Source organism: Montipora capricornis, chromosome 13, assembly GCF_036669925.1.
Source record: "Montipora capricornis isolate CH-2021 chromosome 13, ASM3666992v2, whole genome shotgun sequence".
In the NCBI taxonomy this organism is placed as follows: Eukaryota; Metazoa; Cnidaria; class Anthozoa; order Scleractinia; family Acroporidae; genus Montipora; species Montipora capricornis.
The window spans coordinates 47,043,725-47,068,349 of NC_090895.1; the positions used below are offsets into that span (position 1 = coordinate 47,043,725).

The 24,625-nt window shown below is 39.5% G+C and overlaps 1 protein-coding gene and 1 non-coding gene across 2 annotated transcripts in view; both read right to left on the reverse strand.

Moving 5' to 3' along the window:
- LOC138030898 (uncharacterized) overlaps positions 1 to 9,064 on the reverse strand; it is a 69,332-nt gene extending 60,268 nt beyond the window's left edge. The window contains exons 1-2 of the mRNA XM_068878757.1: positions 8,877 to 9,064; positions 4,793 to 4,864 (exon numbers count right to left, since the gene is read on the reverse strand). Of these exons, the coding sequence (XP_068734858.1) occupies positions 4,793 to 4,864; positions 8,877 to 8,890 (86 nt within the window). The 5' untranslated portion in view covers positions 8,891 to 9,064. The remainder of the gene's footprint in view (positions 1 to 4,792; positions 4,865 to 8,876) is intronic.
- An 11,356-nt stretch (positions 9,065 to 20,420) lies between these two features.
- On the reverse strand, positions 20,421 to 20,493 carry Trnat-ggu (transfer RNA threonine (anticodon GGU)). The gene has a single exon. It is a non-coding gene; the product is annotated as a tRNA-Thr (tRNA).
- Positions 20,494 to 24,625: the final 4,132 nt, after the last annotated feature.

Below are 24,625 nucleotides of genomic sequence, written 5' to 3' on the forward strand. Positions count from 1 at the left end.
TGGGGTTTCGACTAGGTGTCTCTCCGCAGAAGGGATTGGTCAGTTTTGACCATGTACGATCTAGGTTTGGGGGATTTCTGCACTAAAGCAGAAGGGCAACTCTAGTCTGTCACCCAAACGTTATCGCCTGGTTTTAGCGAGGTAGAACTGAAGCACGATATCGCCGGTTGTATTTTTCGGCCTACTTGTGCTTGTACTCTAGCTCAGTTTTCCTCAACTGCTCTGTTTCTGGCCATTTTGGTGTTAGTTTCTCTCGAGCCAAAGGAAGTGTAGAACGAAGTTTTCTTCCCATCAGTAGCTGTGCAGGGCGGTACCCTTTGTCCAGCGGTGTAGATCTGTATGACAAAAGTGCCAAATAAGGATCTTCAGACTTGGTTATCAGATCTTTAGCTGTCTGAACAGCTCTTTCTGCTTCTCCATTGCTTTACGGGTAGTGAGGACTACTTGGTAGGTGAGTAAATCCCCATTCTTCAGCAAATTTGGAGAACGCAGCAGCTGAAAATTGTGGACCATTATCAGATATTATGATAGCTGGGATGCCAAGGGGACTGAAGAACGACTTCAGATGATTAATTGCACTGACGTGGTGTTTTTCAAGGGGGCAATTTTGAAGAATCTTGAATAATAATCATCAGCGATTATGTTCTCTTTACCACCATGGTGGAAAAGGTCAACACCTATCTTCTGCCATGGTCGTTCTGTAAGTGTCGTTGGCATCATTGGTTCAGCATGGTTTCTTTTCTGTTTGCAGCATGTTGTGCACGTGGTAACTGTATCTTCGATTTTCTTGCTGAGACCAGGCCACCATACAGAGTCACGGGTTCTTTCACGACATTTGCGGAAAGCTGTTTATCTGGGGGTTCTCTTGACAGGGTATCTGCTGTCATCCACTCTTTCCCAGGGACATGTAGTATTTTGAACGAATACTTCATCAGCCTCATTCGAAATCTTTGAATTCCGGTCATTAGGTTTCCCGTTACAACGCCTGCCACGGAAAGTTTTGCCTAACTAGTTCCAAACAGCTTTTTCGTAGCTTTTCGCAGTTTTTCCAAACCTCAACGTTTGTAAATCTCTTCAGAAATTACAGTTAACTGCTGAATACCCCGCCACTCCAAAACGGCTCTTTAGAAGTGATGGCTACGCGGCTATGCAGTGCTTAATACCTCCCTTTCCCTTAGAATATGTTCATAAGGAAAAAAGTGCCTACGCGGCTACGCAGTAATTATTTCCACGCCCCCCCCCCCCCACCCACTAGAATATGTTACTAATGAAAGAAGTGGCTACGCAGCTACGCGGCTACCTAGTGTTTAATACCACCCCTTTCCCTAGAATAGCCCTAGTCACTGCAACGAGCGCTTAGGCTTAATCAGTAAACGAGTGCTATGTTCTTCACAAGATCCCGGTAAAAAGTGTAGTTAACTGGACCGTAAATTGAAAGCTAAAATCTTAAAAGAGTGCTTAGGCCTAATCATTGAAACGCGCGCTTAGGCCTAATCACTAACCGAGTGCAATATTGATCGCACTGCCTCAGTAAAAAGTGTAGTTAACCGAACTGTAAAATGAAGGCTAAAATTTTAAACGAGTGCTTAGGCCTAATCACTGAAACGAATGCTATACTCTTCACACGATCTTGGTAAAAAGTGTGGTTAACCGGACCGTGAATTGACGAATTGTTGGTTTTCACTCACGTGATCAACAGGCATGTTTTTCAACGAAAACAAAAGGAAGCGTTTGCATAATAATAGAGTTCAATTGCCGGAGGATTTGGTCGAGGCACCAACATGGCCGCCTCTTCTTTGTTTCGGGGCACCAACATGGCGGTCGTGACGTCATGTGAAAACCGAGAATTGAAAGCTAAAATTAATCTCGTACCCAGATCTCCCACGGTCATACGGAAGGGAGATCTGGTAAAGCTCGATTTCGAGCATGCTCAGTGCCAGCGAGGCCCGAAATACGGGCTTTTCTATCACTGCGCATGTTCGTACTCTCTGTTGGGATTTTGGGTGATTTTGCGGAATAAACATGGTTTCGAGAGTATTCTTCAAGATATTTTTTTGAGTAGAGGACAAGGAAACCTTAAACTTAAGCCCAAACAGAAAGAAGCGCTACAGGCGATTGTTTTTTTGTTTAATTGTCGGAGCAACTGTATAATCACTGAAACGAGCGCTCAGGCTTAATCAATAAACGAGTGCTATTTTCTTCACACAATCTCGTGAAAAGTGTAGTTAACCAAGTCGTAAATTGAAAGTGCTTAGACCTAATCAATGCAACAAGTACTATTTTCTTGACACGATCTCGTGAAAAATGTAGTTAATATAACCGTAAAATTCACAATTGATCACTACTTAATTCGCGAGTCACGCTTTAAGAACGAGAAATACTGTTCTGAATAAATTACAAACTTCAACTTGAATTTATTAGTTTCTGCGTACCACGTAGCAACCTACGCAGAACTTTATTCGAGTGGCAGGGTACGTGGGGCTTTCGTCGGTACCATTTACACAAACGTCGCAAATTTTTAAAATGATTTTGCTCAACTGTAAAGCTTTTCCGGAGTCTGAAAAAACAACTTTCCTCCGCACAACTGGCATTTATCCAAAACAGCACATGAGCTTGCGAAAACCAAACCTTCACTAAGTGCTCCGCAAAATAAGCCAATCGGAGCTTAGAGTGCATTGCCGCAACCGTTTTTTTAGTAGCCAACGAAACATGGTGTACTGTCGAACTTTACCAGATCTCACATTTCCAGTGACAGAGTGAGATCTGGGTACGAGATTAAGCTAAAATCTTAAAAGAGTGCTTAGGCTTAATCACTGAAACGAGCACTTAGGCCTAATCACTAATCGAGTACAATATTCATCGCACTATCTTGTTAAAAAGTGTAGTTAACCGAACTATAAACTGAAAGCTAAAAAACGAGCGCTTAGGCCTTGTGACCTCCTAGCCCCGTAGCCACACTTTTCAAGATCACTTTTGGAGTGGCGGGCCCAGGGTGGTTGGGTATTCAATAGTTAAGCAAATCTTCTGTGATAGGTCCGAACTGGCAAGTTTCGGCGAGCTCGTAAATGGATTCAAAAAATTCGACCACAGATTCCTTCCCACCTTGAACGGGTCTGTTGAAACGTGCTCGTTCAATAATCAAATTTTAGTGGCCCACAATGTGTGTTTCGAAGCGGCGCTTCACTGTCGCGTATGCTGTATCCCTTTCAGCCAAACGAAAACTTCTAAAAATATCCTTAACGTTTCATCCCATTGCGTACACTAACGTACTTACTTGGACTTTGTCATCTTTTTCGTCGAGGCCAGCTGCCACGTGATAACACTCGAGTCTTTCAATTCAACGCTTCCATTCTTCAGCCTTTTTGGAGTCTAATTTTTACCGGTAACGGAATTTCAGATGAAGCCATTTCGCATTTTAACTTGCGGCTTTTTTTCTCGTCGCTTCCAAAGGTTTACAATGCTTTACGCGATCCGCTTTACTTCTCACACCACGTGTAGTTTTCTGTCAAAATCCTTTATTTTCTCGACACGAGCCTTGTTATACAATAATACGAAATCTCATGTTACATAGGTTACGTCACGAGACGAACATTAACCTCACACAATGCAATCAATCGAAGTTTAGCTTTTAATGCAGATTCGTCCTCAGCATTCGCTGATCACGGCTTTTTTCGATTCTATTTAGAGATGAGCAGAACAATAATAATACCAGTTGTCCTAAAGGAGTCCGCAAACGACTCAGAGCGATCAATTTAAAACACAAATGGATGACTGTGGACTTGCTACTTTGAAAGAAAACAATGCGAAAAATCTAAAACAAAACATGCGAGATGAAAATTATTTAAACTAAGTAAACGATTCTCACCGAATAATAAAGGCTTTTAATGACCAAGTGCAGTTTAAAAACATGCATTTTCGATGGAGCTTTAATGAAGAAAGTTCACTGTACCGTGATCATAATACAAAAAATAACAAAACAAAACAAAACAAAAAAACAAAGAGTTCTCACATGGAAATGGGAATTAGTAGAGTTTATAATGTCTTGATAATTCTAAAGAGAACCGTCAACCAATTTTATGTAGCTAGTATACATAACTACAATTTCGTTCAAGATATTAGGGACTTTAAGTTCTACTACGGAGACGGCGACGAAAACTTAACTTCAAACTGTAACTTTGGACAATCCTAAGTCTTTCTTGTGAACTTCGTTCAATGTGGGTGAAATTATCCTACAATTGAATTTATAAGAGCTGTTTTGGAGTAAAAATATAGAATGAGAGATTCGCAAATGTACGCCCACGTTATCCTTAAAAACCTCAAATTTGGTGAGTTCACCTTGTTGTCATGCAGAGTACGGCAATAAAATGCGTGCCGCAGGTGCAGCACGAATATTTTTCCTCTTTTAACCAATCATATTATTCTTTTCTGGCGTTGTCGTAGCTGTAGTCGTTTCTTAAACTCCCTATTGTCATTTCGTCGACTGGAAAATTAATGTGTGTCTGTTGCAATCAGTATGATAGTTTTATGTGCTCATTTATTAAAAAAAAGAGGACCTGGTTCAGGTTTTACAGAAAGAACCAAAATGAAAGACTGGAATGAGATGTAGTATTAATCTTAGAAGGCTAAGGTCTAAATGCCCTTTAATTTTTGACTTGAAAGGGTTAATTGCTGTAACGACTTTTTAAACTCAGCTATGTGAGTCACTTGCAACTGAGTCACACAATTATTTGTGGAGTAGAGAGGCGCATAGTTGTGTCATATTTTGAAAGTGTATTTGTGGCAATATACTTACAGCGTATGTAGACGCGTGAGTCCTGAGAAAACGTTTTCTGGGAGTTGACTTATGTTATTGTTATGAAGGTATCTAGAAATGAAAACATAAAACGCAATGTATATAAACTAATCCAAAACTCAGTAACGTAGTACTACTTTATCTTAATACGACTTTTAAAAGTACACTCAGGAACAGTACCAAATTCGAATTAAAGAAGAACCATGCCATCAATGCCATTCTCGTTTTAAGGACGGTGACTACTATTGCTATTGCGCACACGTTCTGCGCATCTCGAGGCACTCGGATTTCCTATCGGCGGTGCTTTTTAATACTGGGATATTTTTGGGCGGTTCAAAACTATGCGGAGAAAGCAGAACTTAGCAAGTGCTCTTGGTATCTAAAAAGAAAATTGGGGGTAACCATGCATTTTTCAGAGAAAATTAAGCTTCAATTTGGCAAAGAACACCATACATTGCTTTGTATTTTAAAGCTCTCTGCAAATATTTTTGATTATCATTCGATGTATTTTGTCCTTCCTTTTCATTGGACGAGAGCCCACCACGTGACCTGCAAATAACTGCCTACAAATAAGTGTTTTGCTGCAAATAATCTGCTCATGCGCAATTCAAATCCCGCTCCTGCGGATTCTTGCGAGAAAATGGCAGATCGGTTCCCCGAGCTGTCAGAGAATGATTCGACATCTTTAGTTGATCGAAAGAACAGTGAGAATACTAAAAAAGGAACAAAAATTGCACTGAGCGTATTTCGAGAGTATCTCAAGGAAAGAAAGGCAGACCATGAGTCACTCGTGTCATCGACGCGAAGGACAAGTTGGCGAACGCAAATGTACTGAAGAGATTTTATGCTGAAGCCAGAAAAAAGAATGGCGAGCTTTACACCAAAGCTTCACTTGTCGGGATATGTTTCGAAAACTGTGAAATTCTTCAGCTTTGTTGATGCCTAGTGTTATTGAACGTCTAACTGATGGTACAATTTGAAGTCTACAAATGTAATTATGCTGAGAAGGAAACCAATTGATTGGTGCCATTAATCGACTCTGCAAGGCAGCGCGGCCTTACGGCTTCTCAGAAACGAAAACAAAAACCAAACTCGGTGATGGAATGATAAAACAATTATTGACCTCGGTTATCGCAAAATATCGTGATTTGTCAGTGTCTCGCAGATCAATTATTATTAATTAATTGATCTGCTCGCCAGTGACAAATCACGATATTTAGCTCAACCTCGTCCAATAATTGTTAATTAATTTTCTAAAAATCTAAAACAAAACACAAAGAAGCGGAAAACTTAATGCGAGATCAAGTTTATTTAAACTAAGGTAAACGTTTCTCACTGAATAATGAAGACTTTTAATGACCAAACGTAGTTTAAAAAAATGCATTTTTTACCAAGCTTTGATGAACAAAGTTCACTGTACCGTGATCATAATAAAGAAAAATAATAAAGTGTTCTCGCATGGAAAAAGGAATTAGTGGAGTTTATAATGCCCTAATAGGTCTAAAGTGGAGGAACTCTGAGAACCGTGAACCAATTTTATGTACCTAGTATAAATAATTACAATTTGGTTCGAGATATTGTCATTTCGCCGGGTTAAGAATTAATGTGTTTCAGTTGGAATCAATATGATTGTTTTATGTGCTCCTTCATTAGAAAAAGAGGAGCTGGCTCGGATGAAATAAAAGGTTTTACAGAAAGAACCAAAATGAACCACTTACATAAGATTTAGTCTTAATGTTAGAAGGCTACGGTCCAAATGCACTTTCATAATCAAACTCGTTTCCAGGGTCTCTCTCCTCTGCCTCCATTGTCGTTGAGAAAAGACCCTGATTCACGCTGGTCACGTGTCTGCCAGAATCTGGCAGGTTCACCAAATGTGTGATAGGAGATGGGTGGTAATGTAGGCCCTGTCGACATTGCGAAGAAGGGAATCAGCACTCAATTAATTTTTTTATCAGATGATCGTCGACAAAACGTTTGATCGCAGTACTTTATGGACTAGATATAGAATTCGACGTGAAAGGCAAAAAGTTGTGGTCAAATCGATCGGACGCCACAGAAAATATACTCGCGTCATTCACGTTATCACCTGTGTGAAGGTCTAGCCCTCGGGGGGAGGGGGGGGGGACTCTCATATAAAAAGGGGAGGGATGCTCGTCGTAAATTTCAAATTAAACCCCTAAAAGAGACCAATCTGGGCGTGGCCCAAGCCTTTTTTGACTCCTAAAAGAGACCATATTAAAACACGGATACATAAAAAATACGGTGACTTTTAATGATGGCAAAGACATTATCATTTAGTACTTTCACCTACGTTTTGCCCAGAACACCTAAGTTTGACCAAAATCCAATATTTACACTCCTAAGGGAGACGACGAGCATCCCTCCCCTTTTTATGAGGGTTAAGCTCCGGATCAACGAAAAATGTTAATTCTTGGTTTGCACTCACGTGACCACTTTCCTGACAACGGTTGCTATCTGCCATGTTGGTGTACAGCTTGCGTGAATAAACAAAGGCTGATTGATAGCGGTTGAAGACCTTTCGAGGGTTGAAATTTGTTATGGTTTTCTGAGTGATTGTTGGCTGCCACAACAGAAGCGAACGAGATAAAGACGAAAAAGTCTTTCGAGTTCCTGCAATAATTTTAAATGAAGGCGAAGATGTTGAAGAGCGAACGCGTGAAAGAAGGGAACGATGGCTTTCAGCCATAAGTCGGGATTAACTAAGCGGAAAAATCCTAAATAGTGACAGGATATGCAGTCGCCACTTCGTATCTGGCTACCATGGGATGTTTACAACATTGATTTGGTTTCAACACTCCATCTTGGGCATTGAAAATTTTCTTCATTGAATGTCAAAGGAAAGGAGGAACGAGCTGAAAGAGCGAAATCAAGGCCACAAACAGAAAGAAGCGCTACAGGCGATTGTTTTTTTGTTTAATTGTCGGAGCAACTGTATAATCACTGAAACGAGCGCTCAGGCTTAATCAATAAACGAGTGCTATTTTCTTCACACAATCTCGTGAAAAGTGTAGTTAACCAAGTCGTAAATTGAAAGTACTTAGACCTAATCAATGCAACAAGTACTATTTTCTTGACACGATCTCGTGAAAAATGTAGTTAATATAACCGTAAAAATCACAATTGATCACTACTTAATTCGCGAGTCACGCTTTAAGAACGAGAAATACTGTTCTGAATAAATTACAAACTTCAACTTGAATTTATTAGTTTCTGCGTACCACGTAGCAACCTACGCAGAACTTTATTCGAGTGGCAGGGTACGTGGGGCTTTCGTCGGTACCATTTACACAAACGTCGCAAATTTTTAAAATGATTTTGCTCAACTGTAAAGCTTTTCCGGAGTCTGAAAAAACAACTTTCCTCCGCACAACTGGCATTTATCCAAAACAGCACATGAGCTTGCGAAAACCAAACCTTCACTAAGTGCCCCGCAAAATAAGCCAATCGGAGCTTAGAGTGCATTGCCGCAACCGTTTTTTTAGTAGCCAACGAAACATGGTGTACTGTCGAACTTTACCAGATCTCACATTTCCAGTGACAGAGTGAGATCTGGGTACGAGATTAAGCTAAAATCTTAAAAGAGTGCTTAGGCTTAATCACTGAAACGAGCACTTAGGCCTAATCACTAATCGAGTACAATATTCATCGCACTATCTTGTTAAAAAGTGTAGTTAACCGAACTATAAACTGAAAGCTAAAAAACGAGCGCTTAGGCCTTGTGACCTCCTAGCCCCGTAGCCACACTTTTCAAGATCACTTTTGGAGTGGCGGGCCCAGGGTGGTTGGGTATTCAATAGTTAAGCAAATCTTCTGTGATAGGTCCGAACTGGCAAGTTTCGGCGAGCTCGTAAATGGATTCAAAAAATTCGACCACAGATTCCTTCCCACCTTGAACGGGTCTGTTGAAACGTGCTCGTTCAATAATCAAATTTTAGTGGCCCACAATGTGTGTTTCGAAGCGGCGCTTCACTGTCGCGTATGCTGTATCCCTTTCAGCCAAACGAAAACTTCTAAAAATATCCTTAACGTTTCATCCCATTGCGTACACTAACGTACTTACTTGGACTTTGTCATCTTTTTCGTCGAGGCCAGCTGCCACGTGATAACACTCGAGTCTTTCAATTCAACGCTTCCATTCTTCAGCCTTTTTGGAGTCTAATTTTTACCGGTAACGGAATTTCAGATGAAGCCATTTCGCATTTTAACTTGCGGCTTTTTTTCTCGTCGCTTCCAAAGGTTTACAATGCTTTACGCGATCCGCTTTACTTCTCACACCACGTGTAGTTTTCTGTCAAAATCCTTTATTTTCTCGACACGAGCCTTGTTATACAATAATACGAAATCTCATGTTACATAGGTTACGTCACGAGACGAACATTAACCTCACACAATGCAATCAATCGAAGTTTAGCTTTTAATGCAGATTCGTCCTCAGCATTCGCTGATCACGGCTTTTTTCGATTCTATTTAGAGATGAGCAGAACAATAATAATACCAGTTGTCCTAAAGGAGTCCGCAAACGACTCAGAGCGATCAATTTAAAACACAAATGGATGACTGTGGACTTGCTACTTTGAAAGAAAACAATGCGAAAAATCTAAAACAAAACATGCGAGATGAAAATTATTTAAACTAAGTAAACGATTCTCACCGAATAATAAAGGCTTTTAATGACCAAGTGCAGTTTAAAAACATGCATTTTCGATGGAGCTTTAATGAAGAAAGTTCACTGTACCGTGATCATAATACAAAAAATAACAAAACAAAACAAAACAAAAAAACAAAGAGTTCTCACATGGAAATGGGAATTAGTAGAGTTTATAATGTCTTGATAATTCTAAAGAGAACCGTCAACCAATTTTATGTAGCTAGTATACATAACTACAATTTCGTTCAAGATATTAGGGACTTTAAGTTCTACTACGGAGACGGCGACGAAAACTTAACTTCAAACTGTAACTTTGGACAATCTTAAGTCTTTCTTGTGAACTTCGTTCAATGTGGGTGAAATTATCCTACAATTGAATTTATAAGAGCTGTTTTGGAGTAAAAATATAGAATGAGAGATTCGCAAATGTACGCCCACGTTATCCTTAAAAACCTCAAATTTGGTGAGTTCACCTTGTTGTCATGCAGAGTACGGCAATAAAATGCGTGCCGCAGGTGCAGCACGAATATTTTTCCTCTTTTAACCAATCATATTATTCTTTTCTGGCGTTGTCGTAGCTGTAGTCGTTTCTTAAACTCCCTATTGTCATTTCGTCGACTGGAAAATTAATGTGTGTCTGTTGCAATCAGTATGATAGTTTTATGTGCTCATTTATTAAAAAAAAGAGGACCTGGTTCAGGTTTTACAGAAAGAACCAAAATGAAAGACTGGAATGAGATGTAGTATTAATCTTAGAAGGCTAAGGTCTAAATGCCCTTTAATTTTTGACTTGAAAGGGTTAATTGCTGTAACGACTTTTTAAACTCAGCTATGTGAGTCACTTGCAACTGAGTCACACAATTATTTGTGGAGTAGAGAGGCGCATAGTTGTGTCATATTTTGAAAGTGTATTTGTGGCAATATACTTACAGCTTTTGTAGACGCGTGAGTCCTGAGAAAACGTTTTCTGGGAGTTGACTTATGTTATTGTTATGAAGGTATCTAGAAATGAAAACATAAAACGCAATGTATATAAACTAATCCAAAACTCAGTAACGTAGTACTACTTTATCTTAATACTACTTTTAAAAGTACACTCAGGAACAGTACCAAATTCGAATTAAAGAAGAACCATGCCATCAATGCCATTCTCGTTTTAAGGACGGTGACTACTATTGCTATTGCGCACACGTTCTGCGCATCTCGAGGCACTCGGATTTCCTATCGGCGGTGCTTTTTAATACTGGGATATTTTTGGGCGGTTCAAAACTATGCGGAGAAAGCAGAACTTAGCAAGTGCTCTTGGTATCTAAAAAGAAAATTGGGGGTAACCATGCATTTTTCAGAGAAAATTAAGCTTCAATTTGGCAAAGAACACCATACATTGCTTTGTATTTTAAAGCTCTCTGCAAATATTTTTGATTATCATTCGATGTATTTTGTCCTTCCTTTTCATTGGACGAGAGCCCACCACGTGACCTGCAAATAACTGCCTACAAATAAGTGTTTTGCTGCAAATAATCTGCTCATGCGCAATTCAAATCCCGCTCCTGCGGATTCTTGCGAGAAAATGGCAGATCGGTTCCCCGAGCTGTCAGAGAATGATTCGACATCTTTAGTTGATCGAAAGAACAGTGAGAATACTAAAAAAGGAACAAAAATTGCACTGAGCGTATTTCGAGAGTATCTCAAGGAAAGAAAGGCAGACCATGAGTCACTCGTGTCATCGACGCGAAGGACAAGTTGGCGAACGCAAATGTACTGAAGAGATTTTATGCTGAAGCCAGAAAAAAGAATGGCGAGCTTTACACCAAAGCTTCACTTGTCGGGATATGTTTCGAAAACTGTGAAATTCTTCAGCTTTGTTGATGCCTAGTGTTATTGAACGTCTAACTGATGGTACAATTTGAAGTCTACAAATGTAATTATGCTGAGAAGGAAACCAATTGATTGGTGCCATTAATCGACTCTGCAAGGCAGCGCGGCCTTACGGCTTCTCAGAAACGAAAACAAAAACCAAACTCGGTGATGGAATGATAAAACAATTATTGACCTCGGTTATCGCAAAATATCGTGATTTGTCAGTGTCTCGCAGATCAATTATTATTAATTAATTGATCTGCTCGCCAGTGACAAATCACGATATTTAGCTCAACCTCTTCCAATAATTGTTAATTAATTTTCTAAAAATCTAAAACAAAACACAAAGAAGCGGAAAACTTAATGCGAGATCAAGTTTATTTAAACTAAGGTAAACGTTTCTCACTGAATAATGAAGACTTTTAATGACCAAACGTAGTTTAAAAAAATGCATTTTTTACCAAGCTTTGATGAACAAAGTTCACTGTACCGTGATCATAATAAAGAAAAATAATAAAGTGTTCTCGCATGGAAAAAGGAATTAGTGGAGTTTATAATGCCCTAATAGGTCTAAAGTGGAGGAACTCTGAGAACCGTGAACCAATTTTATGTACCTAGTATAAATAATTACAATTTGGTTCGAGATATTGTCATTTCGCCGGGTTAAGAATTAATGTGTTTCAGTTGGAATCAATATGATTGTTTTATGTGCTCCTTCATTAGAAAAAGAGGAGCTGGCTCGGATGAAATAAAAGGTTTTACAGAAAGAACCAAAATGAACCACTTACATAAGATTTAGTCTTAATGTTAGAAGGCTACGGTCCAAATGCACTTTCATAATCAAACTCGTTTCCAGGGTCTCTCTCCTCTGCCTCCATTGTCGTTGAGAAAAGACCCTGATTCACGCTGGTCACGTGTCTGCCAGAATCTGGCAGGTTCACCAAATGTGTGATAGGAGATGGGTGGTAATGTAGGCCCTGTCGACATTGCGAAGAAGGGAATCAGCACTCAATTAATTTTTTTATCAGATGATCGTCGACAAAACGTTTGATCGCAGTACTTTATGGACTAGATATAGAATTCGACGTGAAAGGCAAAAAGTTGTGGTCAAATCGATCGGACGCCACAGAAAATATACTCGCGTCATTCACGTTATCACCTGTGTGAAGGTCTAGCCCTCGGGGGGAGGGGGGGGGGACTCTCATATAAAAAGGGGAGGGATGCTCGTCGTAAATTTCAAATTAAACCCCTAAAAGAGACCAATCTGGGCGTGGCCCAAGCCTTTTTTGACTCCTAAAAGAGACCATATTAAAACACGGATACATAAAAAATACGGTGACTTTTAATGATGGCAAAGACATTATCATTTAGTACTTTCACCTACGTTTTGCCCAGAACACCTAAGTTTGACCAAAATCCAATATTTACACTCCTAAGGGAGACGACGAGCATCCCTCCCCTTTTCATGAGGGTTAAGCTCCGGATCAACGAAAAATGTTAATTCTTGGTTTGCACTCACGTGACCACTTTCCTGACAACGGTTGCTATCTGCCATGTTGGTGTACACCTTGCGTGAATAAACAAAGGCTGATTGATAGCGGTTGAAGACCTTTCGAGGGTTGAAATTTGTTATGGTTTTCTGAGTGATTGTTGGCTGCCACAACAGAAGCGAACGAGATAAAGACGAAAAAGTCTTTCGAGTTCCTGCAATAATTTTAAATGAAGGCGAAGATGTTGAAGAGCGAACGCGTGAAAGAAGGGAACGATGGCTTTCAGCCATAAGTCGGGATTAACTAAGCGGAAAAATCCTAAATAGTGACAGGATATGCAGTCGCCACTTCGTATCTGGCTACCATGGGATGTTTACAACATTGATTTGGTTTCAACACTCCATCTTGGGCATTCAAAATTTCCTTCATTGAATGTCAAAGGAAAGGAGGAACGAGCTGAAAGAGCGAAATCAAGGCCACAGAGGCAAATCGAACATGAGTTAAACAGCAGAGAAGAGATCGGTGCATTGATGAACCCGGCCAGCCAGTGCATGAAATAAACTCTAGTGGCGATGATCTAGATGAAGATACGCTTGACTCAGATGAGAAAGAAGAAGGCACAGTGGACGAAACAGAAGCTGTTGCTGATGAGCAGCAGCTTCAATGTGAAAATACTAACCAAAAGCAATTTATGGAGAAAAGTTCTCAAAGTGATGAATGTAACTATTTGTTTACCTGCAGTCACGAGTTTACTTAAAGATTTGCGGAATCAGAATTTCAAAATGATGATGAGCGAGTTAGTTTTTATACAAGTCTACCATCATTTGACATTCTGATGACCGCTTTTAACTTGATCTCCCCACACGTATCTAGGCGTTCTTCTTGCCTCACAAAATTTTAAGAGTTTGTAATTGTGCTCATGAAACTACGGCTAAATATGCCTTTTAAAGATCTTGTGTACTGCTTTAAAAACATTCTGTTTCGACCATTACAAGAACATTTTCAGCCTGTATGATGGCCATGGATATCATACTGTTACCCCTGATTTTATGGCCAGAAATAGAAGCCTCGTGGGCTGCAATGCGTCTCTGTTTTCAGTATTCATTTGGAAAAAAAAATAACAGTAATAATAGACTGCTTCGAAGTCTTTATTGATCGTCCTAGCAACTTACTTGCTCGAGCCCAAACATTTAGCTCATACAAACATCATAATACAATGAAAGTACTTATTGGTAATAGTCCTCAAGGAACAATAACTTTTATAGCTGAAGCATGGGGTGGCCGTACATCTGTCAAGTTTTTGACTGAAAACTTTGGATTCCTAGATAAATTAATTCCTGGAGATGTGGTCATGGTAGACCGAGGCTTTACGAGTCATGACCGTGTTCTGTTTCAACAGAGTCAGCTTGTCATTCCAGCATTTACTAAGGGCAAGAAACAAATTGAACCAACTGATGTGGAAAAAACGAGAGGGGTAGCGAATGTTAGAATTCAAGTGGAAAGAGTGATTGGTTTACTCCGGAGAAAATAGACAATTCTGGGAGGTTGTTTACCAAATGATTTTCTTGATTCAAACCCTGGAGCTACAAATTTAAGGGTCCCTATGATTGACCGGATTATTAGAGTCTGCTCTGCACTCCCATTGTTCCATTTGAGTAGGCAAGATTACAGTAATATTAATTGCACCTCACCTGGGATAAAATTGTGAAGAAAATTAAACTCTCATTCAAACAAATAATCCATTAGAGAAATAATATTGTTATAGTTCAAACTAACACTTCATTCCCTTGAGAAATTTTGTAAAGTAGGAAATGCAGCTATGATGAACCATAATGCCCTGTTCATTTACACAACTGGAAATCGTACAACTGTACTACTCCTTAGTTATTCCACTAAATGTGGTCTCATTCTGGGTATGTCAAAGGAGACTTCCTCAGGTTTGAAGCAATAGACGATACATGTGGCAAAAGCGATGGCAAAGACGCCACAGTCGCTTCCATTCTTCTGTTGCTAAACTGTTAAAGTGTTTATCCCAATGAAACTCTCTGCCATTAAGTTATGGATTTGTTCCTCCATGACATCATGGAACAAGCCGTCATATAAATTAACCATTCCAGGTAGGCAATCCACTGAACTCACACACACACCTAGTGAGCATTTTCTGTATGCAGAATGTGGACAACTTCACTTGATGCAATGCTAAAATTTTGCACTAGTCCCAAAGTTGGGCGTTGAAATCCTTATTAACGGATTACCTTTTGAAGACACACATCTGCAACTTGAATTATGTCGCAATCAAGCCAAGTTTTCTGGGACAAAAATGTTGGCACAATCAGTGTGATCTACTTTTTTCAATGGCCCCCTTCTTTCAGAATTACTATCATATGTTCCAGTGGTTGTGCAGTCATTCACTAATTTCCAATTCATATTGCCTGTGCCACTAACAATATCAGCTGAATAAGAAGAACAAGCAGTGGGTGCTTTTGAACTCTTTTGTTGTACTGAAGAAAGAGGAACATTTTTAGCCTTACATCCATGTCAAACCCATGTGGTTTTTTTCATAACTGGGCATCTTGGCAGTTAATACTGTGGCACTCTAGCAACCTCTGTGATGGCTGTGGTCTTGCTTGGCAAGTGCAAAATTTGTCTAGAGTGATAGCCCTTTCTTCAACTTTAGTAATTTTTTCTTTTGTCTGCTTTTCGTTTTGCTTAACCTTCCCTTTTTAAATTGTTGGAGTTTACGGCAATGCGGACAGTACCAGGTCCTTAGCAGAGGCTCAATGATTTCTAAGCAAGATTGATGAAATGCCATGCAAATATGGACAATCTTTGTTGCTGCAGTTGACAGTGTTTTCTTTATCATTATTTCTACTGTAACAAATGCCTTCATCATCCGGTAATATACCTGGTATATGACATTTTCGTGTGTACCACCTTGCTAAAATCTCAGAAAGTATGCATTCCTGCCAAAAGTCTGTCAGTTTTGGCACAACTTTCTCCCAGTGATCAGGGACTGGGTACACTCTTTCAAAACTGCTTGACCATGACTATCAAATGCAAAGACAACAAAAATCATTGTAGTTCTTGTGACTTGTTGACAGCTGTTGCTGTACCTGGTAAAAATAATTGTGTGACCATTTAAAATAAAAGTTTCCCTCTTTCATTTCAAAACAAGGACTATCCTTTTTGCAATAGTTCTCAAAAGCACAGTTTTCAATGGAGAGTGGGCATTTGACCACCCCACACCAATCTCCAAAACAAGAACATGACATCAAAAAGTCTAGAGTAGAATGCAAGAAATGTAAATCATTGTGTACAAAAAGTCCACACGTAGTAATTCTGAAGTTTTTGTGGCTTTGTTTCATGTGCATTTCATATGCAGCAATGACCACGGCTTCATATTTGTGTCCATGCATGACCGCCTTTGTAGTCACCTGAAACAGTGATGGGTAGCAGATTTGCTTAATCAATGATTGCGAAGGGAGATTAGGATTGCTGTGAAACACAGCAGCGCTCATTGTTACTCCAATTCGTCCTGCCCTATGACCAAAGAATGCACCTCCTTTAGCCTGGTCTATTGTGTCTTTTTCAATTTGACAGACCTGTTCACTTGACAGTGTTAGTTTAATTTCAAAGCACTTCTTCACTAGATCAGGATAAGACAGTTCCAAAAGCGAAGGTTCGAACAGCTCGGGAATACTTTGAATATTGTGATTTGGCAAAATAAACTCTTTGTTGTATGGTGACACTAACTCAAGGCTACAAGCTTGACTTTAAAGTCGTTCAGTTTCCGACAGAAATCATTAATTTCCCCGATAGTACGTAGGGACTTGAACATTTTCATGAAGTGCATTACCACTTGAACATAAGTCAGATTGAAAAGCTGATCATGATCGTATGGAGCTTTCATTGACAGTCAGGGAGTCTATTTTGTTATCCAATCTGGCCTTCAGCGCACTTGCGGACTTAAAATTTATGTCACGAACTCGGGAGTGCGGTACATCGTTCATTCCTTTCGGTAAGAACCACGAGAATTTAACTTGGGTACATGTAAGTTTTTCGTGAATCCTTGCCCATGCTTCAATATATATAAAATAGGATACTGGCTACATGTGAGCATGATTCTGCCAAACCTGCTTTACAGTCCATGCAATGGGCCGACAAAACGGTGCTTTCTTTACTTGCTATTATCTAAGTGGAGATCGCCGGATCATTCATTCTTTGAGAGTCTTTTACTTTGTCCAATTGGGCAAAGTAAAAGAAACCTTTTTGCGACAACACATCCTTGTACACTGATAACAAAATCAGATGTCAACCATTTGTGAGCCTCCAAGCTTTTAAAGATCTTGAAGCTTGGAAATTTTTACCTCAAATTCGGCCAAGAAAATGTCCCCAGTTTCCAGTCTCCCTACCGAAAAATTTTTCTCGGTCGCGGGAATTTCGAATTTTGGGCACAATGGCTCAACTCTTTTTGCTTCTAGCGAAGGCCTGGGTACGCAAATGGTTTTTATCGGCAAACAACAGCATTCAATGCACTTCAAGCTTTGTTTTGATATATAATGTGGCCTAGCTTGTCATAATCTTCCTTTTGTTTTTCGCCTCCAAAAAGTCGTTATTTTAAAGGCCAACGGAAAGAACTGCTGGACTGCTGCTTTATGGAGGAAAAGTGAAACAATAGAGACATACAACAGGTATTTGCCTTTCGCTGTTGTGACTTCAAGAATAATGACCTGTTTAACAGACACGGTCTTGGATGATCGATGAAAGCCAGAGGCGGAGGTCGTTTCGATAGTTTCAAAGAAGCGATAGAAGTATTATTAAAGAACCAGCAACTCGGAGACTAGAGATGGTAGTTGAAACAAAGACAGGTAGAACAGTGGGGGTTTTACCACCTTGAAAGTCGTAAAAAACGAGCACTTCTCACCGGCTGTTTCATATGTGGGACCTAACAAAGCATAACATAATGTTCAGCAGACTATCTTGCAATAATTATGTGACCAAGGAAGCTTTTATACCATCTTGAGTGGTCAAAACATCAGATAATTCCATAAATGGATTTCTTGGAGGCATTTTGGAGGTAATCTGTCGTCTTACTGCGTGTTCTGAACTAATAAGTTTAGTATAAAACAACAAAGTCAAATCGTAAGCGAAGCCCTCTCGATTTTCTGTTTGCATTTTGAACAACTCGCAGAGCTCTTTAAATCTGTGATTTAAATATTGCGACTCATCCACTTATAGGTCTAAGCTTTAAGATTTTGTATCCTGGCGATATAATAGATCTTATATTCCATTTTTGAATGCCCGTGAGCGAATATAGTAAGCCATGTTGGATTTTTTACGGTACCCCATGTCTCGCGCGGCATTTCAATGTTGGCCGAATTTGACTCCAAAATTTCCAAGCATGTTTGTATAAAAACTTGTTCCCAGCACCTAGTAACTAAAGATGTCCGTTGATTCTATGGGAGGTATACATTCAGCGTCCAGATTCACACCGGCGTTGAGGGCTGCAGGATCGACTCCAGTCACGGAAATCTTCTGAAGATATCGCTTTTTTACATGCTTATCCAAGCTCTTAATATATTCTGAAATAACTGGGAAACTTTCCTCTTTAACCAAAAGTTTTTCTGGCGAATCCATCTCGAAAACAAGGCGAAAATCGCAAGTGTACTGCCGAAGCGATCGCTGTGGCTAGGATCCCTGTGGCTAGGGTGTGTAGCTGTACACCGACATGGCGGATTGTAAAAACCAGAAGTGCTGTGACCTCACGTGAATTCACGTGCAACAAAAAAACCGAAACGTTTATCCATGGCAAACAAACATGTTCAGCGATCAGCCGGTGTGATGTTATTTAATTTCTTATGTCAGGTATCATCCTCAAAACATCAAATCAAACTGTATTAACATGGGCAGGTATTTTATTTTGTTCGTTAATTTTCGTTTTTTTTTCGAATGCTAAACAACGGGATTCCTTAAGTGGAATTCTTGTACAGCGAGTAGAGAGTTTTGACTTACGATTTATATTTCAACAACTTCGCGTAAATTGTCGATGTCGTTAAGATATTTATTTTACCACTGCATAGCCCTTTAATGGCGTGTATATTTTTAGCCCCCGTAACATAAAAGAGACATTTTTATTAACCAAACGTAGTGTTTGGTGTATTCTTTTATGTTAGTGTATGTTCGGTGGAAGCACCTTTAGATAGTAACGAAATCAATTTTTTTTTGTGAACGTCAATCGCCGCGACATTACAGTTGTCTTGTCGATAACAAAAGCTCTTGTTTTTAGGTTGACCACTTTTTTGGGAATTCGTCTCCCGTGGGAATTATTTAAAAATGCCTTGTAAAACGAATAGATCAATTCGGCTAACTCAATGTTGTACCCAATTCAAATCTTTTGGAAATAAAGCGTTTTGTTCCAAGTATTTCCATATCATTTAAATGTGAATGCTTCATTGTCATGCAAACTCAACACACAAAGAATCTTAACCCCGAGAGATTTGAATTGGGTGCAACATTGAGTTAGCCGAATTGGTCTATACGCTTTCGCCCAGTTAAACGAAAACACTCTCCTAGTGGGAACATGTTTGTCGACGAGTGCCGCGTGACCAGTGTGAACGAGACTCTTTTCTCAACGACAATAGAGGCAGAGAAGAGAGACCCTGGGAAAGAGGTTGTTTCATAACGAGCGGTTTATGCTAAAATCGTCGATGCGCGGTGGTTAGCCCAGCAAATTTATCTCAAGGTCCCTGTTTGCCCTAGTCAAGCTTGGTGATATTAAAGATGTTGCTCCCGATATCTTGGATCGAAGGGTTTGTGGAGGACTATAAAACTACAAGTGGCTAATCGACACTATCAACGAAAAATCGATTTGGGGGTCCGAGAAAGAAATCTAAATTTAGCGACAGCTAAATTTAGATTTATGGATCGTAGCATAACCAGGCATAGATTTAAACCACTCATAATATTTAATTTTTATGAATATTTTGCATGTTATACTGGCTTTTATGAGTGAAAGATATATAGGAAATACATCATATATTGCACTGCGGGTATGAAATCAAATGAAACCATGTTGTCTCGCAGTGATGAGCGCAAATTTCTATTGCGTCGAGAAGCCTGAAAAATTTTCAGGACTTCAACGGGATTTGAACCCGCGACCTCGCGATACCGGTGCAATGCTCTAACCAACTGAGCTATGAAGCCACTGACGTTGGGAGCTGGTCACTTCTGAGTTTACAACTTCCCGTGATAAGTAATTATGAGTGAGAGATATATATGAAATCAGAAACCCATAAGGGTTGAAACGTGTGACGCGCGTTCACAGCTTCCGAACATTCAGTGCGAACTGATTGGTTGAATGTTTCAGTGCTAAGTACCATATTTGGAAACCCCTCGCTGTTGTTGTTCCAAATATGGTACTTAGCAAATCGAATATTCAGAAGCTTGTTTCCCAGCACACATGGGGCCGTTACACGTTTCAACCCTTATGGGTTTCTGATGAAATACATCATATATTGCACTGCGGGTATGAAATCAAATGGAACCATGTTGTCTCGCATTGATGAGCGCAAATTTCTATTGCATGGAGAAGCCTGAAAATTTTTCAGGACTTCAACGGGATTTGAACCCGCGACCTCGCGATACCAGTGCGATGCTCTAACCAACTGAGCTATGAAGCCACTGACGTTGGGAGCTGATCACTTCTGAGTTCACAACTTCCCATGATAAGTAATTATGAGAGAAAGATATATATGAAATACATCATATATTGCACTGCGGGTATGAAATCAAATGAAACCATGTTGTCTCGCAGTGATGAGCGCAAATTTCTATTGCGTCAAGAAGCCTGAAAATTTTCAGGACTTCAACGGGATTTGAACCCGCGACCTTGCAATACCGGTGCGATGCTCTAACCAACTGAGCTATGAAGCCACTGACGTTGGGAGCTGGTCACTTCTGAGTTCACAACTTCCCGTGATAAGTAATTATGAGTGAAAGATATATATGAAATACATCATATAATGCACTGCAGGTATGAAATCAAATTAAAAAATGCTGTCTAGCAGTGATGAGCGCAAATTTCTATTGCGTCGAGAAGCCTGAAAAATTTTCAGGACTTGAATGGGATTTGAACCCGCGACCTCGCGATACCGGTGCGATGCTCTAACCAACTGAGCTATGAAGCCACTGACGTTGGGAGCTGGTCACTTCTGAGTTCACAACTTCCCGTGATAAGTAATTATGAGTGAAAGATATACATGAAATACATCATATATTGCACTGCGGGTATGAAATCAAATAAAACCATGTTGTCTCGCAGTGATGAGCGCAAATTTCTATTGCGTCGAGAAGCCTAAAAAATTTTCAGGACTTCAACGGGATTTGAACCCGCGACCTCGCGATACCGGTGCGATGCTCGCTGGTTCAAATCCCGTTGAAGAACAAAAATCAAAAGCAAACAAACAACATTAAGAATTTGGACCAGTTGTGACGATTGAAATTAATATATGTTGTATGTACTTTTTAGTTCAACCAGGTAGGAGTCCTGGCATTGAATTGTGCCTGAGCCCTCCATGGGATATACAACATAAACAATATTTTGAGTGTTGGATTTAGGCAATGTTGTATATCCTTTGTGGTTCAGCCAGGTAGAAGTCCTGGCATTGAAATGTGGATGAGTGCTCCTGGGATATGCAGGATAAACATTATTTTGAGTTGTAGATTTAAAAAATGTTGTATATCCTTTCTGGTTCAGCCAAGTAGGAGTCCTGGCATTGAAACGTGTCTGAGCGATCCTGGGATATACGACACAAACTATATTTTGATTCATAGATGTAAACAATGTTGTATATCCTTTGTGGTTCAGCCAGGCAGGAGTCCTGGCATTGAAATGTGCCTAAGTGCTCCAAGGATATACAACATAAACAACATTCTGAGCCATAGATGGAACAATGTTGTATATCCTTTTTGGTTCAGCCAGGTAGGAGTCCTGGTATTGCAATGTGCCCTAGCGCTCCTGGGATATACAACACATCCAATATTTTGAGATGTAGATTTAAGCAATATTGGAATCCTTTCAGCTAGGTAGGATTCCTGACATTCAAGTGTACTTGAGTGCTTTTGGGATATTCAACATGATTAAGCACTTTCTAAGTGCTACTATGGCCAAAAAAATAATATTTATTTTTCTTTGGATTTCAAAACTATGTTAACTAAACAGTAACTGATGGAAGTTTTTTAAAGCCTTGATTTCAAAAAGACACTTGTTTATTTTAACTGGATTTTTCCTAATGGTCCGCCATCACTAACTTTAAAATCTGGAGAGAACTGGATTCAGGAGAAAATGACGTCAAAGACTCAATAGTTTAAGAATGCAGTGCGTATGTGCACGGGTGACTTGATATGCAGCACTGAGTTTCGGGTTTTCAGACTCTTAATTAAACTCGTGTTTTGCATATATAATAAGCTGCGTTTACACGCTGAAATTTTGAGCTAGTCAGTAAATGGCATCACTTTTCCTTAGATCCAACCCTCTGAGGTCCAATTGGTCAGTTTGGGACGTCACTAATGGCAGACCGTGAAATCCAAAACTTACACTCAAAATGAATAGCCTTTGGATAAAAAGCTTAAAATTTCGCCAGTCAAGTGTTGAGCAATCACACTTTAAAAATCTGAAGAAAAAAAGGAAGTGATTTTTTTTATCATAGTAGCACTTTAAGAAAGATGATAATGTAGGCCAGCATTTTAAATTACTTTTTATTCAGCCAGGTAGAAGTCCTAGCATTCTTGTGTACCTGGCTGCTTCTTGGATATATGCATTTTTATTAAATTCGCATCCACGGATAATGCATTTCTCGTGCTCTGATTGGTTCACTTAATTTCGGTTAACAGCTCTTTTACCTTAGTTTGACCTTATATGGTAAATGACTGCGCTCAGAGTTGCTAAACTAAATTGAATTTTCGCAGGAAAGCGAAATTTCTCTCGATATAAAGCAAAAAAAACCCGTTTTTTTTTTTTTTTGTCGAAAGCGGTTTGGATCAATTCCGACTCTTAGAAGTACGCAAAAAGATAAGACATGTTTTTGTGACGAGCCTGCATCTGATCGCATCATCAAGTTTTTTTCAACTTCGCTAGGATTTTGTCCCTTTCTTCGCTTGTATTTGGTACTTCCAAACTTTTGGAGTTTAAGGAATTTAATAAAGCAATTATTCCATTCACGCTTGTTGGATGTGAGACTGGTTATAGACTGCACGCCTTGTTTTGCAATTTCACATTCAACGCGCGCTCATGGAATAATTGTTAAATATCCCAAGAAGTATCTTCTTAACTATTTGGTCGCCTCAGAGGGCAAATGTTCCAGGACTCTAAGTGCATGATGCCTCCTTTATTGGCACAACAATAAATTGTAAGATGACATTAGCAATCCACTTGCAAAGAAGCTTTGTTGTGCCTCCCAGGACATACTGACCATGACCTGGTTCAATACATGTACTGATGATGAGAAATTCCTTCAAGAATGTTTTAAGGAGACGCCAATAAGCGTTTTTGGTTTATTTGACAAATGAACCGCAAAATCATCAAGAATTCCCTAAAATAGGAGTAATATGAAGAATATGTGTGAGATGTGACGCTGATAAATAATAAAGCACATTTTATTTCCTAAACGATGGAGTTACCTTGTCATAAATGATCGAGTGTACGTTCGGCAACACTATTTTAATTTTGCTGATTGATAAACATGTGAGTGACATGTAAATTACATCGGCTAGTCTGTGTCTGTTTATTTCAATGATAGCCTCCTTTTTCTCTCGCAATTTAATCACTCAATTCTTCGCTCCACTTTTCTTTTAATAAAAATAAATCTGTATGCAAAAAAAGAAGAAGCGGAAACCGCCTGTGTGTTAGGTGAGAGGGAAAACAGAACTAAAAGCCTTTTCAAATCCTCATGTCATTTAACAGCTGCACCGGAAAATAACTGCATGAAACATGTAAATAAACAGGTCTATACATCATATATGATCATGTATCACATTATCATTGATTCATTCCTCACGGGAACATTAGAACCCACAAATGACCATATCCCAACGTCAGTGACTTCATAGCTCAGTTGGTTAGAGCGTCGCACCGGTATCGCGAGGTCACGGGTTCAAACCCCGTTGAATCCTCATGTCATTTAACAGCTGCACCGGAAAATAACTGCATGAAACATGTAAATAAACAGGTCTATATATCATATATGATCATGTATCATTTCATCATTGATTCATTCCTCACGGGAACATTAGAACCCACAAATGACCAAATCCCAACGTCAGTGACTTCATAGCTCAGTTTGTTAGAGCGTCGCACCGGTATCGCGAGGTCACGGGTTCAAACCCCGTTGAAGTCCTTAATTTTTCAGGCTTCTCTACGCAATTGCAAAAATTGCGTTCATAACTGCGAGGATCATACGTTCACTTAATATTGATTTACTTTTGCGTCAATAAATGTTTTGCATAAAGCAGGCTAACAAAATCTGTACCATGCTTAGTTTGCATTTTTGAGCGTTAAAATATAATTTTCGGTCCTACATGTATGTTTCTGGCAACAAGTCGTATATTTTGAGGTCTAACCCCGCTGGACAAGGCTTAACTGCAGTGAACTGTTGTTGTGAAGTGTCAGACGCTCAGAGTACACGCTTTAACTTTCTGTGAAAAAGAAGTTAAACTTCATCTCAGCCTCGAAGCCAATGTTTCTCGATTCCCATTTATTTTCTTCAATCTTTCTGGTTTTAGTATTTTACATATTACGTCCTTGAAAACAAAACG